At 33.8% G+C, this 12,874-nt stretch overlaps 1 protein-coding gene across 2 annotated transcripts in view; it reads right to left on the bottom strand.

Moving 5' to 3' along the window:
• Positions 1-253: 253 nt before the first annotated feature.
• The window catches only part of LOC107939130 (eukaryotic translation initiation factor 3 subunit M), a 28,236-nt gene continuing 15,615 nt past the window's right edge, over positions 254-12,874 (bottom strand). The window contains exons 1-9 of one of the 2 annotated variants that reach the window (XM_041077610.1): positions 5,738-6,771; positions 2,726-2,861; positions 2,434-2,646; positions 2,178-2,316; positions 1,261-1,411; positions 1,067-1,176; positions 897-994; positions 751-820; positions 254-499 (exon numbers count right to left, since the gene is read on the bottom strand). In XM_041077610.1, coding sequence (XP_040933544.1) covers positions 410-499; positions 751-820; positions 897-994; positions 1,067-1,176; positions 1,261-1,411; positions 2,178-2,316; positions 2,434-2,646; positions 2,726-2,861; positions 5,738-5,768 — 1,038 coding nt within the window. In that variant the 5' untranslated portion in view covers positions 5,769-6,771 and the 3' untranslated portion in view covers positions 254-409. Of the gene's footprint in view, positions 500-750; positions 821-896; positions 995-1,066; positions 1,177-1,260; positions 1,412-2,177; positions 2,317-2,433; positions 2,647-2,725; positions 2,862-5,737; positions 6,772-12,874 lie in introns of those variants that run through there. The other variant, XM_041077609.1, reaches the window with a different exon arrangement.

Raw genomic sequence — 12,874 nt, forward strand, 5'->3', positions numbered from 1 at the left:
TTAAAATATTCTTTTACCATTAAAAATATGATATGTATATTTAATGTTGCCGTGTCAATTTTTAAATGAATGGTCAATTTATTTTTTCATCTAATATATAGAGACTAATTTACCCATCTTTTTAGTTAAAGGGCAAAATACAACCCCACCTCAACTACAAAAGCCTCCATGATACTATTACCAATTATTAATACATTAAACAAAATTGTGAAATGAAAAAATAATACCGACACAAACAAGATCAAGAATTGCATGCAGTGTCAAAATTTTTCGACTAGATCATATGATTTAAAGAAAAACCAAGTAGTTCGAATAAAATGGTTTTGCCCTACTCACAACCGGATCTATTGCGGATAAACAAGATTTATCTAACAAAAAAATGGCTTTAAAAAAAATAGATATACATGACTTAACGAATTGTTGTACCCTGCCCAGCTGGTATACCTACTTCAATAACCTTGTTTGCTTGAATGGTGCTGATAAGACTGGCAACATTGCCCTGGTGAATGAAATGGGTTGGGTTGCTAAGTATAAACAAGAGTTCAATAAAATAAGAGACTCATACTCCTTTGGACATGATAATATTTCACTACAAAAAAGATTAATCTATGCAGATAGTAATTACGGACAAGCAGAAACAACAGGGATATGTTTTCGACTATGCCCAACAAAAATACGAGTTTTCAAACAGTTCGATATTAAAAAAAATTAAATAAATAAACAAAGCATCTATTGTATGAAATACTTTACCCTCCATGTTTCTAGTTTTGATCGAAGAGACAGCCATTGATGCGGGCCAAAAATGTGCTCGCTGCAGCGGCTGCATGTTGAATGAAGAAATGAAACCAGACAAACTTAAATCACACATCACCAGAAGGAGAGAACTAACAGCTTACCTTACAATCACAACCTGATTCATCTGATCCATTTTACAGTCCATTAGTTTAGCAGTTATTGCCTTAACAACCCACAATTCCACCTCGTCATCATTGATCTACAAAGAAAAAAGCCTAGATTATGGCATCATGCATCAAATGTGGTCAACAGATAGCTAAGCAAATCTTACCCTAAGAGTATCCTTGATGAGAGCATATGGAATTTGTCCGGATTCATTTAAGCCAAGATCAACCAATGATATCAATCTCATCTTTGTTATACAATCTTCATGAACAAGACCTGAACCATGGAAAGTAATAATAATATCAAATTTGCCCATGAAATATCCCATTATAATAGGTAAAAAGAAAGATAGAACATTACCATAACTTTTCATTAAGGTCGAATTAGCAGCCTGAAATTCGAGGTAGGCGTCCAACTTCTGGGTCAAAAAGATCTTCAGAAGCTGATAGACCAATGCGTATTTAGAATCCTTCTCCAATTGTGCTACAGCAGGAATATCTAATAGATCACACTGCAAAAGGACAACAAAAATTAGTAACTAACCCTAAGCTTAAAAAAGAAGAATGCAGTATATAAAATGGAAACAAGATAAGCCAAATATTTAAAGAGCTCTAAGGATGGAAGCCATAGAGAAAAGTTGTAAACTCCGGGAAAAAAAAAAAAAAAAAAAAAAGAGGGCAGCGAAGTAGGGGTTTGTTTTTCTATAAGATCTTCGAGATGGGTATTGTTTTATTAACTGATTTATGTATCTGATTCCACAAGCCCCACGATTGGGAACTAATGATTGGCTTTATCTAGAAAGATTTTGGATTTGCTCATAATTGATCAAATTATATCACAATTTAGAATCAATTTCAACATATTCCGTACAGAATATTTATATACTACATATTACATATATAAAAGGGCACCCTACTTTTCAAGAGGATGAGCCGATGTCCAGCCTTGGTAAGATTCTTCGCTTTGCATCTTAATTAAACCATATGCTCCATTGTGAGTTGCTTAAGCAATCCCAATCAGCCCCTCTCATGGTGACAAAACAAATAGGTACTAGTTATACCAGAATTGATGGTTATCTTCGTTCATTAGAAATTGGATGGGATCCTTAGCGGGCGAGGAAATAAACCGTTTCATAGAAATATGGTACAAATTATTTTTTAGCTCTTACTAGTGTGTGTGCTTCATGAGGAGAAGACTGAGCTTCATGCAAATAAAATGGAGAAATGTTTGCATTCGGATCAGCTAGGATCTACAACATTAATATGATAGTAAAATACCTGAAACATGTCTGGAGCCTTCACAAATTCTATGACAGAACGAACAGCTTCCTCCTTGGCTTCACTAATTATATACGAGTCCTCACCAGAGAAAGTTGCCAAGTACTTGGTCAAGAATTTGAAAGAATCCTTTCCGGAGCTGGATTTGCAGGACAAGCACAAAGTTGAAGTATATGTAAGTGTGCATCCAATATGAAAGAAAATATATAATAATTATAGGCACAGGCATGAATTTATGCTTTGGGTTGCTCTATACCTTTTGCTTTCTTTAAGTACATTTGCAATGGTAAGGAAGAGGTTCCTTTGATCCTTGACCCCAATATTCCACTCTTTCAAGAAAAAGTCAATCTTTTTAAAAGAAGGTATAATATGATCAACAACTTTCCCATTCAAAGCCAAATTTAAAGCTTGCATGTACACGAAGAACCGGCTATCTGGGCTCCCCAACAAATTATAGAGATTAAACAAGCTGGAAAGAGAAAGTCAAACATTAGAGAAAGCCTTGAAAGTTCTATAAGCTAGAAGTTTGGATCATTATTACTCATTACATCTTTAAACGCAGTGCAGGCTTGTCATTTGGTTGTTGAGTTATTTTCGTTGATACGAGTTTTGCCACCTCAAATTCATCTAGATTTTCAAGCTTCGAGGCAAGATTGCAGATAACAGTAAAGATGCACTCAAGATCTGTAAAAGATAATAACAAAATTACTTTATTTATAAAACTAGATATTCAATGCAAATTTATAACTTCACAATAGCAATATAGCAGCAATAATATATCTAAAGTTAGGGCATCCTTATAAGAGGAAAGTTAGTGTTATCAGCCAAATCTGTGTTGTTAGGTGCACTCCAGGCACTAGAACCCTTACGTCATAATGGATTTTTGAAACACAAGATGAATTTTGGAAAATAATATAAAGCCACAACCAATCTTTTTCCTTTAGTACGATTGGCAACATATAGAATTTATCCTTTCGATAAAGTTTTAAATTAATTGAAGATTACCAAAAAGATATTTTCGATCTACAAAACAAAAATTGGGTTCCAGAGCACCATTATATGCGAGAAAAGTATTAGCACCCACGATGACCAGTAATAAAAACAGTACCTTATTAACTATAGATTGTCATGACTGTTTGAGAATTAAAGGTTTTATTTTAGAAGGGGAATTGGAAGTCCATGGCACTTCCATTTTCCAATTCCAATTGACTTAAAATATTCTTTATGAACACTTTTTTCATATTTCACGATAATCAGCAAAATATGAAAATCATTTTTGTATTATTTTAAAAAAAAAGTATACTCATTTGATTTTGCAAAGGATAATTCTTTTACTAATAATAATCAATTTAATCCTTTTTGACATGGCAGCTGAGGACCCATTATTTTAACTTAGGAATAGACAGTAACATGTTAGTAATAGATTATCACAATTGAATAATTACACACATATATGTATATGGTTTAAAAAACATTTTTCATGTGTATCTCTCTCTCCACAAGTATTCAAATACCTATAGAGGTATCCAAATGTTTTAGTGAAACAGACTGAACACTAAAGTAACAAGTGTAATAATTTTTCCAACTTCCTGAGAAATCTGAACCTCATAAGATTAAGTGCCCAGATTCTAAAAACGAAAAACTTGGATGTCCTCTCCCCATTAGCTCGATTGAGGGGAATTTTGAAACTCCTCTTCCATTAGCTCGACAGAGGAGAATTTAGAACTCCCCTCCCTAAAAGCTCTATCAAGGGACTGTCCATTTATGAAAAAAAAATTGCATTTTGAATTCTAAAATTATATTTAATGAAAATTTAGAAATGAGAGTTTGGATTTTTAAAAAGGCAAAACTGTAAGTTGTAGACACTCAATTTTGCCCGGATCCAGAAATAAGTTAAAAAACGAAAATAATAAACCCCAAAAAAAAAACCGAAATCCAAGTTCAGTTCAGAATGAAAAATATAATTTGGCCCGATCGGAATGGCCCATTATTTGAAAAGATTTAAGGTCCATCTACAAGCTTGACTCATATGGAAATATAATCTTCAATGATATACAATCTTAGATTGATACAATCTTAGATATTATATGCAATCTTAGAAGATATGATTTTATAATCTTAGAGATTTAATTTGTAGATACCTTTTAATCTTAACCGTTGATGTAATTGATCTATTCCGTTGGATTTGAGGAGGTTCAACTATAAATAGAGGCCTCTCCCTTCATTGCGAACACACTGGAGTTTTAGGAAACAATAAAAATTTTTAAGAGCTTTCACTCAAATTTCTCTTCTCTTACGTTCTTATTTTCTACGGTTTGTTCTTATTTTATTCTTTGTTCATCTTCGTTTTTCAACCTTTTTTATTTTGATTTAATCCATGTTTCCCTAAATTTTTTATATATTTTAATTTTTTAATAATTTTAGTATCATATCAAACTCTTTCATTTTTTAATAATTTTTTTAGTATTACTCATAGTAAATTATTTTTTAAATTTTACTCAAATCATTATTTTAAAAAAATATATTTCATTTAATTTTCATATTTTATCCAAAAGTTTTTCTAAAATGAGACAATGTTTTTCGTATTTAGGAATTAGGGAAATAGTGCCCTAACTGCTGGGTTGCGATTTCCCGTTTGTCTAAATGCCTAAAGTATCCTTCTAAATAGATTTTGTAAATCACGAGATGATTTCAGTTACGAGAGTTTAAGAATATCGTGTCCTATCATGCTGGATGTGATGTTTGTATTCTTTCAGAGCTAAAGAATCTCGATTTTTCAACTTAAATAATTTTGATTTTAAAAAAAGGGATTCTATTTTTAAATCCTTTCAAATTTTTGACATTAAGACAGAAAACTATTCAATTTGGTACCAATTTTGAGCGTTGCAAGGGTGCTAATCCTTCCTCGTACGTAACCGACCCCCGAACCTGTTTTCTTAATTTTCGTAGACCAAAATGTTTTATAAGGTGATCCAATCACACCTAAAAAGGTTGGTGGCGACTCACGTTTTCGTTTTTCAAAAGTCGATCCTCATTTTTCAAACATCCCTTTAAAAAATGGTTTCAACAGCTTGGCGACTCCACTGGGGACTTAAGAGAGTCAAACCAAGAAATTGAGTATTTTCTATCTTAATGTTGGAAGTTTGGAAATTTTAAAATTGGATCTTTTTTACATGTGTTTGCTGCATATGTTTGTTACCTTATTGCTATACATTGCATTTGCATGACCGTTGTGGTCACTCTTAAGTGGGAGTGAGAAGCTACGCTTTCGTAAGATTTTCACCTTCGTTTGAGCTAGTGGATTACTTCCGGTATACTGTACCTATGTTTTCGTAAGATTTTCATCTCCGTATGGTTATAGGGAAATGTGTCCCCCTGAACTGAACTTGGTCTATATGAGCGTATAATGGGTGAAGACCAATGAATCTGCTGATTCAGGTACCCTGGCTTTAGAGTTAAAACTCATATAGTGAACTTTAAAGAGTTTAGGAAAGATAGTGATAGCCTTTAGTAAGCTACCCTTGTAAGTACTTGTTTATCATTTTTTTTATGATACTGACCTATTTTTATTTTGCTGTCATTGCATGTCATTTGTCATTTAAATGTGTCGATTCACGGCTCGATTAGAAAGTTTTGTAATGAGGAATGAATACCTTGATAGAGTGGAGGACAATGCTTCTGTCTGTACCTAGTCAGAGAAAACTTAGTTAGATAAAGGAGATAGTGTCACCGAGGGATATACGTCAGAGTTATGGGACTTCACCCGTATTAATTCGACGCAGAATGAGTTTCAGGAGATGAGAAACATTTGGGCCCAGTGGGATAACGAGGCTAAGTAGCTTTTCTATTAGAGTTATAGAGACCTTCCCTATTTGCTAGACGTCAAAGTAGATAGGCACTTGCTTCGAGCTATGGTACAGTTCTGGAACTCTGCTTATAGTTGCTTTATATTTGGTGATGTTGATCTTGCACCTATTTTGGAGGAGTATACGACTTTACTGCGTTCCCGAGGATTCAGGGTCACAAGGCTTATGTTAGGCCTGCTAGTTTTCCAATTTTTGCAAAGAAGTTAGTGATGATTACTGGGATGAGTGAGCAGTGGGCTGTAGCTCGTATACAATAAAAAAGTGATAGTAAGTATGTTCCATAGGCCGTTTTGAGGGATTTGATATCGACACATCCAAACGTAAAAAAAAGGGTTGACGTCCTGGCTTTGAGTATTTACGGCATGGTGATTTTCCCAAAGGCGTTGGGGCACATAGATGAAGCAGTTGCAGATTTGTTCGATCGCGTTGGTAAGCAGAATACACCAGTACTAGCAATCTTAGCTGAGACATTTAGATCCTTGAGTGCATGTCAGAGAGCCGACGAAGGTAGATTCATTGGATGTGCACAGTTGCTGTTGGTTTGGTTCCACAGTCATTTTTGAAAGCTTGATAAGGTTCATTGCCGAGTATTCTTTGAGGGTTATTTTTCCTTAAAAGAAGCAGTAGACATACCGAAGAGAGATGACATTTCAGAGGAGAGATGGATAGACATTCTTCAGAATTTTCGAGAGGAAGATGTTATGTGAAAGGCTCCTTGATTGGTTCCTAGTGAAGTCCTTTACCGCTGTGGCAGTTTTGATTGGGTCCCTTTGCCAAGAATTTAGGGAGTTGTTGGATATGCACCATCGCTTGTTCTAAGGCAATATAGAACGAGACAGTTCATACCGGTTACACAAGGTCTAGCAAAGTAATTTTTCTTATAAAGGAGATCACTATAAGAAGAAGATGCGAGAGATTTCTGAGGCTTGGAAGAAACCTTTCTGTATAAAAATCTTGACCGAAAGCTCGACGTCAATCCTTAAGTATAAAGGGTGGTTTAGTAAGAGAGTCAACGATAATTTCCCTAAGCCAATTTTGGGAGTGGCTCGATCATTAGAGGAGAGCTTACAAGTGATTCCATCAGAGTTGGAGGTTATAAAGCAAGAGTTCGAGAGAAATAATTCGGAGATTGAAAAGAGGATTGAGAAGCTCGAAGAGGAAAAAATGTGCTTAAGTCTTGACGTCGATGTTCAAAAGATAGAAGTCGAAAAGGTGAAAAAAAAAGAGAAAGATAGAGGAATATCGAGATGATTTAAAGACGCACTACAAAAATGCGCAGGTAACGTTGAAATGGGTCGGATTAAGGAGATCTCCAAAGCAGTGGCAGCAAGAGATTCAGGAAGAAAGAGCTAAAGACGAGTATTGGGAGAAGAAGTTTCAAGAGATGCAGTCGCGTAATCAGGCCCTAGAGATGGAAAATCAAGGATTAAAAACTAAGGTGGCTGAACTTGGACGATTTCTTCATCATCATCGAAGTCGTAACCTTGCAATCAAGTTAAAAGTAAGCTTGAATAAGATCGAGAAAATGAAGCACGATATTGGAAAGTTGGAAGCAGTACTACAGGGCTGTGAGCTACGGATTGAGCAGCTCGAGGCAAGAAAAGAACAGTGGAAGGGAGAATTTCACCATATTCAGGATTAAGTTGGAAATAGGGATTATCTCATGGGAAAAGCCTTAGTTCAGATTCGAGAGGTTGTTGAATACTTGCAGAATTTGACAGTACAAGCTAGAACGCTGAGTATAATGTATGAGTTATCGTCAGACAGAGGACGAGAGTTAACATTGTTATTAGATAGGGTTAAGACTCTAGGTCTACGGGTAAAAGCGTATTTGTAATCCGTTTTATAAAAAGATTTTGTTCCTTAAATAACGTTTTTTAAAATGAAATTGAATCAGAATCGACATCTTTTTGCATTCATGCATTTGATAGCATCTTATTGTATCATATTCATTCAAGTTTATAGAAAGACCCTAATTAGTTAAAATTAATAGGGAGAAAGAGAAAGAAAATCTTGAAGCAACACATCACTACGGAATTCGTGTAAAAACTAAGAACATAGACTAAAGATTTGAACAGTTACAGAAGGACATGCAGGACCAATTGGCAAAGATGCAAAACGACATGAGTGGGCAAATGTTGGAGGCACAAAAGAACATGATAACTGAAATGGCCCAACTTTTGAGTTCTACTGATAAAAGAAAGGCTCCCATGGCAATTACTGGCGAGGAGGGTAAGGATCATCCTCTAGGTTTCACCCCACCCCACGTGCCTACACAAACTGAAACACTTCCTAAGAGGCCATCTGTCACTATAAGACCCCAACAAGGGTCGGTCGATACTGGGATCCCCATGAATTTCCCAACTGGTTCAGGATTCAATTTGAGTGACAATCCTGCAAATCTTGACTTAGATATGCCTGAAAAAGAGGATCTAAGAACTGAGACTGTAAGACAGTTAGAAGATCGCTGCAAATGGTTGGAGAAAAAGTTCAAGGCTTTAGAGAATGCTGATGGGCATCATAAGGTTGATGCCAAAGATCTAAGCTTGGTCCCAGACTTGGTGCTTCCTCACAAATTTAAGATGCTAGAATTTGAGAAGTATAATGGGACTACTTGCTTAGAAACCCACATTACAACGTTCTGTAGGAGGATGACTGAGTATGTGAATAATGATTAATTGTTGATTTACTGTTTCGAAGACAGTTTAATTGGAACAGCAGCCAAGTGGTATACTCAACTGAGCCGGGCCAGAATAAGTTCATGGAGGGATCTTGCACAGGCCTTCATGCAGCAGTATAATCATGTGACTGACATAACTCCAGATAAGATCACGCTGCAAAATATGGAGAAAAAATCTAATGAAAAGTTTAGACAATATGCATAGAGATGGTGAGAGGTAGCAATGCAAGTTCAACCACCGTTGTTGGAGGAGACTACCATGTTGTTCATCAACACTCTTAAAGCTTAATTCATCACTCCCATAATTGGTAGCACCACCAAAAGCTTTGCGGATATAGTAATGGCAGGAGAGATGATTGAGAATTCCATAAGAGGTGACAAAATTGAAGGGAAAACAACTAAAAGATCGACCCTAAAGAGAAAAGATAGTGAAGTGAATAACACAAGGGCAATCACAGTTGGTCAACCTAAAACAACTGCGGTTGAGCAACAGAGTTCTTAAAGGCAGGAGTCAGGTACAAAAAAAATTCTGAAAGGATGCAATTCACACCTATCCCCGTGACGTATCATGAGGTCTATGATTTGAAAAAATAGGTGTGAATTGCATCCTTTCAGAATTCTGCTTTGTACCTGACTCCTACTTTTGAGAACTCTTGTAATGACCCAAAATTCATGGGCATCGGAAAAGTATAATATCGGGCCTCCGTCCTAGTAAATTGAGTCCGAAAATAATTATTAGAAATATTTACGAGACTAGTTGTGTGTTTAATTAAGTTTTAGATAGGTGAATTTAGTTTAATTATGAGTAATTAGTAAAAAGGATTAAATTGAATAAAGAGTGAAAGCATAATTATAGATTAAAAGAAATCATAAGGGACCAAATAGGTAATTAAGCCTATTTTATTACATGAGGCGGCAAATGTGCATAAAAATCTTAGATTTTTATGACAATTAATTATAAAATATTATATATACTAATACTATTATTATTAAATAAATTAAAATAAAGACATGATAAAGTAATACATGTGTAATTAAAGTATGTATATATTTGTAGTTTATAGATTTAATTTGCTTATTAATTAGTATAAGATATTTATTATTTATTATTAGTTATTAGTTATTATTAAATTAAAAGATATTTAATAATTAAATAATTAGTATAAGATTTTTGGGTAATAATAAATTATGATTTTGCCAAGTGTGTGGTAAAAATAAAATACAAGTGTATTACATTTATTTATTTACTTGAAAATTAAGTAAAAGATAATTGTTAATTAAATAATAATATTATGAGATTTTTATTGATAAATTAGTTAGATTGAGACAAGTGTATGGTGATGAATTAATGCAAGAGTACTAATAAAATACATACATTTGTAATACTTATAATTAATTAATATAATATAAAGTAAATGAAATAAAAAGAAATAAAAACAAAGCAAAAGAAAGGAAAGAAACAGAATAGAAGAGACGAAACAGGGGAGAAACAGGGGAGAAAGAAGAAAAAGAAGAAAATAGGGAAAATAGGGTTTTTGAAGCTTGAAATTTAAATTGGTAAGTCAAATTAGCCCTTTTCTCTTAATTCTAATGTTCTAAAAGCTTTAAAACAAAGTTTTGATGGAATTAAGTTGATATTTTGTAAGTTCATAGGTTTTCAAGTATAGTTTATGTTGAACAAAAGAGATGAATTAGGGATTAACTTGAAGGAATTTTAAGTTAGAATTGAAAAAGGGATTAAATTGTAAAAGAAACTATAAGTTTTATGTTTTAGGGACTAAATTGAGGGAAATTCGAAATTAGCAAAATATGCTGAAATTTTGATAGTTAAATTTTAGTTTGGATGAAATTTGAATAGAAATAGAGTGTGAATTGAATTAGGAAAGTAAGTGAATTTAGTTAGGATTAAATTGAGAATTAGGAAGAAATTGAATAGAAATTCAATTATTTATTATAATTATAATTAGTGCTGTAATTAATATTACAAATTATTATTATTTTCGTAGCTAACAAAGAACCCGAGGCATCGGCGTCAAAAGGAAAGGAGAAAGTTATCGAGAACTAAAACGGGAGAATAACGGTTTGTATTACTATAATTCAAATTATTTATTTTTAAATGTTAAATTTTAATTTATGTGTCTAGTAAATGAAATGTGAGGTAAGTATTAATATTAGTATTAGTATTATTATTAGTATTATTATTATTATTATGAGTGGGAATTAAATTGAATAGTTGATATGAAATAATATTTGAATTGTTTGTTGATTGAAAGCGGGAAATGAATTTGAATCGAATTGTGAATGGTATTAAATTGTATGGAAATGTATTGAGTTGTGAAAATGTGTGAAGTTGTGAAATAATTATTGATTGAAAGGTGGAAAAATGATTGAATTGAAAATGTGAAAAATTGTAATTGAATTGAGAATATATGTGATTTAAATACCCTATTAACTAGTCGGGCTGAGTCGGATATAGTTGGCATGCCATAGGATTGGAAGAGTTCAGGGATACTTCGACCTCGAGTCGATGAGACACTGGGTGTCACTATATTTCTTCGGATAGATTCGATGAGGTACTGGGTACCAACTTTCTTCGGCTTTGCCGATAAGACACTGGGTGTCAACTATTGCTTCGAACTATCCGATGAGGCACTGGGTGCCATTCTGGTGTGTTTGGTTGGATCCGTGTATCCGCCAAAGTCCGAGTTTTGTTAATAGGGTAAATGATGAAATGATAAACCGAACGAGTTGGTCAAACGAGCTATTGAAATGATATGAAAAAGTTGAATTGTGAATTGAAATGTGAAATGAGATTGAGAAATGAACCTAAGGTTCGTGAATTATTCAAACTCAAATTGTGGATATACGATATTGGTTGATGAATTGCTATTATTGAAATATTTAATTTAAATTGTATATACGATTTATGCATTACATGTACATTATTGTTATAATTTGAATTATGGTAATACCACTGAGTATGAATTACTCAGCGTACGGTTGTTTCCGTGCGCAGGTCAATAGAAGTCAAAGGTCCCGGTTCAGCATCCAGATTAATCCCGGCTTCGGCAAAACTTGGTGATGTATTTTTCCTTTGGTAAAGGTGGCATGTACATAGATTGTGTATAAAGGTTATTATGTTTTATTATATAATGGTTAAAAATGTTAGTATTAAAAGTTTATGGATTTTAATGAAAGAAGTCTATCTATTTTATCTAATTAGTACATTGTTAAATTTTAAATTGATATTGTGTAGATTGAGTTTGATTAGAAGTATTTAGAATAGAAAATGTGAATGTGAAATGAATTGGTTGAATTGGTGATATTTGGGAACTATATGGTTTTAATTTGTAGGGGGTTTTATGTAAAAATAAGCAGAAATGCTGCCGAAATTTTTATAAAAAAAAAATGAAGTCATTTGGTAAACAAACTAATAAATTTTATGAATTATTTTAATATATTGGTTATTTATTTAAGAATTGTTGTAAATCGTTCGATACGTCCGGTAATGCCTCGTAATTTTGTTCCGGCGACGGTTCGGGGTTAAGGGGTGTTACATTTTGTGGTATCAGAGTTATCAGGTTTAGCCGATTCTCGGCCTAAATCGAGCTCGGAATTGAGTCTAGATGTACATGCCACTGTCAAGTTAAACTGAGTCGGGATTTTTGGATGCTGACCTATTTGTTTGTTTTGTTTTATAGATTAAAGATGTCTGAAGAAAGAATAAATGATACTGATGAAAGAATGTATAGTGAAGATAGAGAATTAGATGAAACAGAATCTGTTGCACCGAGTGTGAATCCGTTAGGCAACCAACCTTCTAATGTAGAACGAGAAAATGTCAGAGATAGAGATGAATCCCAATTACTGAGAATTATAGCTGATGCATTACAAAGAGTAGCAGGAACTACTCTTGTTACGACTTCAGTACCTACTGTTAGACGGGCTTCGATAAAGGAACTGAGGAAATATGGTGCCACTGAATTTATGGGTCTAAAAGGAGTTGATCCATCCACAGCTGAAAATTGGATGGAGTCGACTAAAAGAATTTTGCAGCAATTGGATTGTACCCCCGAGAGTGTTTAATCTGTGCCGTATCGTTGTTACAAGGGGAGGCTTATCTATGGTGGGAATCAGTGGTTCGACATTTA

Source organism: Gossypium hirsutum, chromosome A09 (assembly GCF_007990345.1).
Source record: "Gossypium hirsutum isolate 1008001.06 chromosome A09, Gossypium_hirsutum_v2.1, whole genome shotgun sequence".
Lineage (NCBI taxonomy): Eukaryota > Viridiplantae > Streptophyta > Magnoliopsida > Malvales > Malvaceae > Gossypium > Gossypium hirsutum.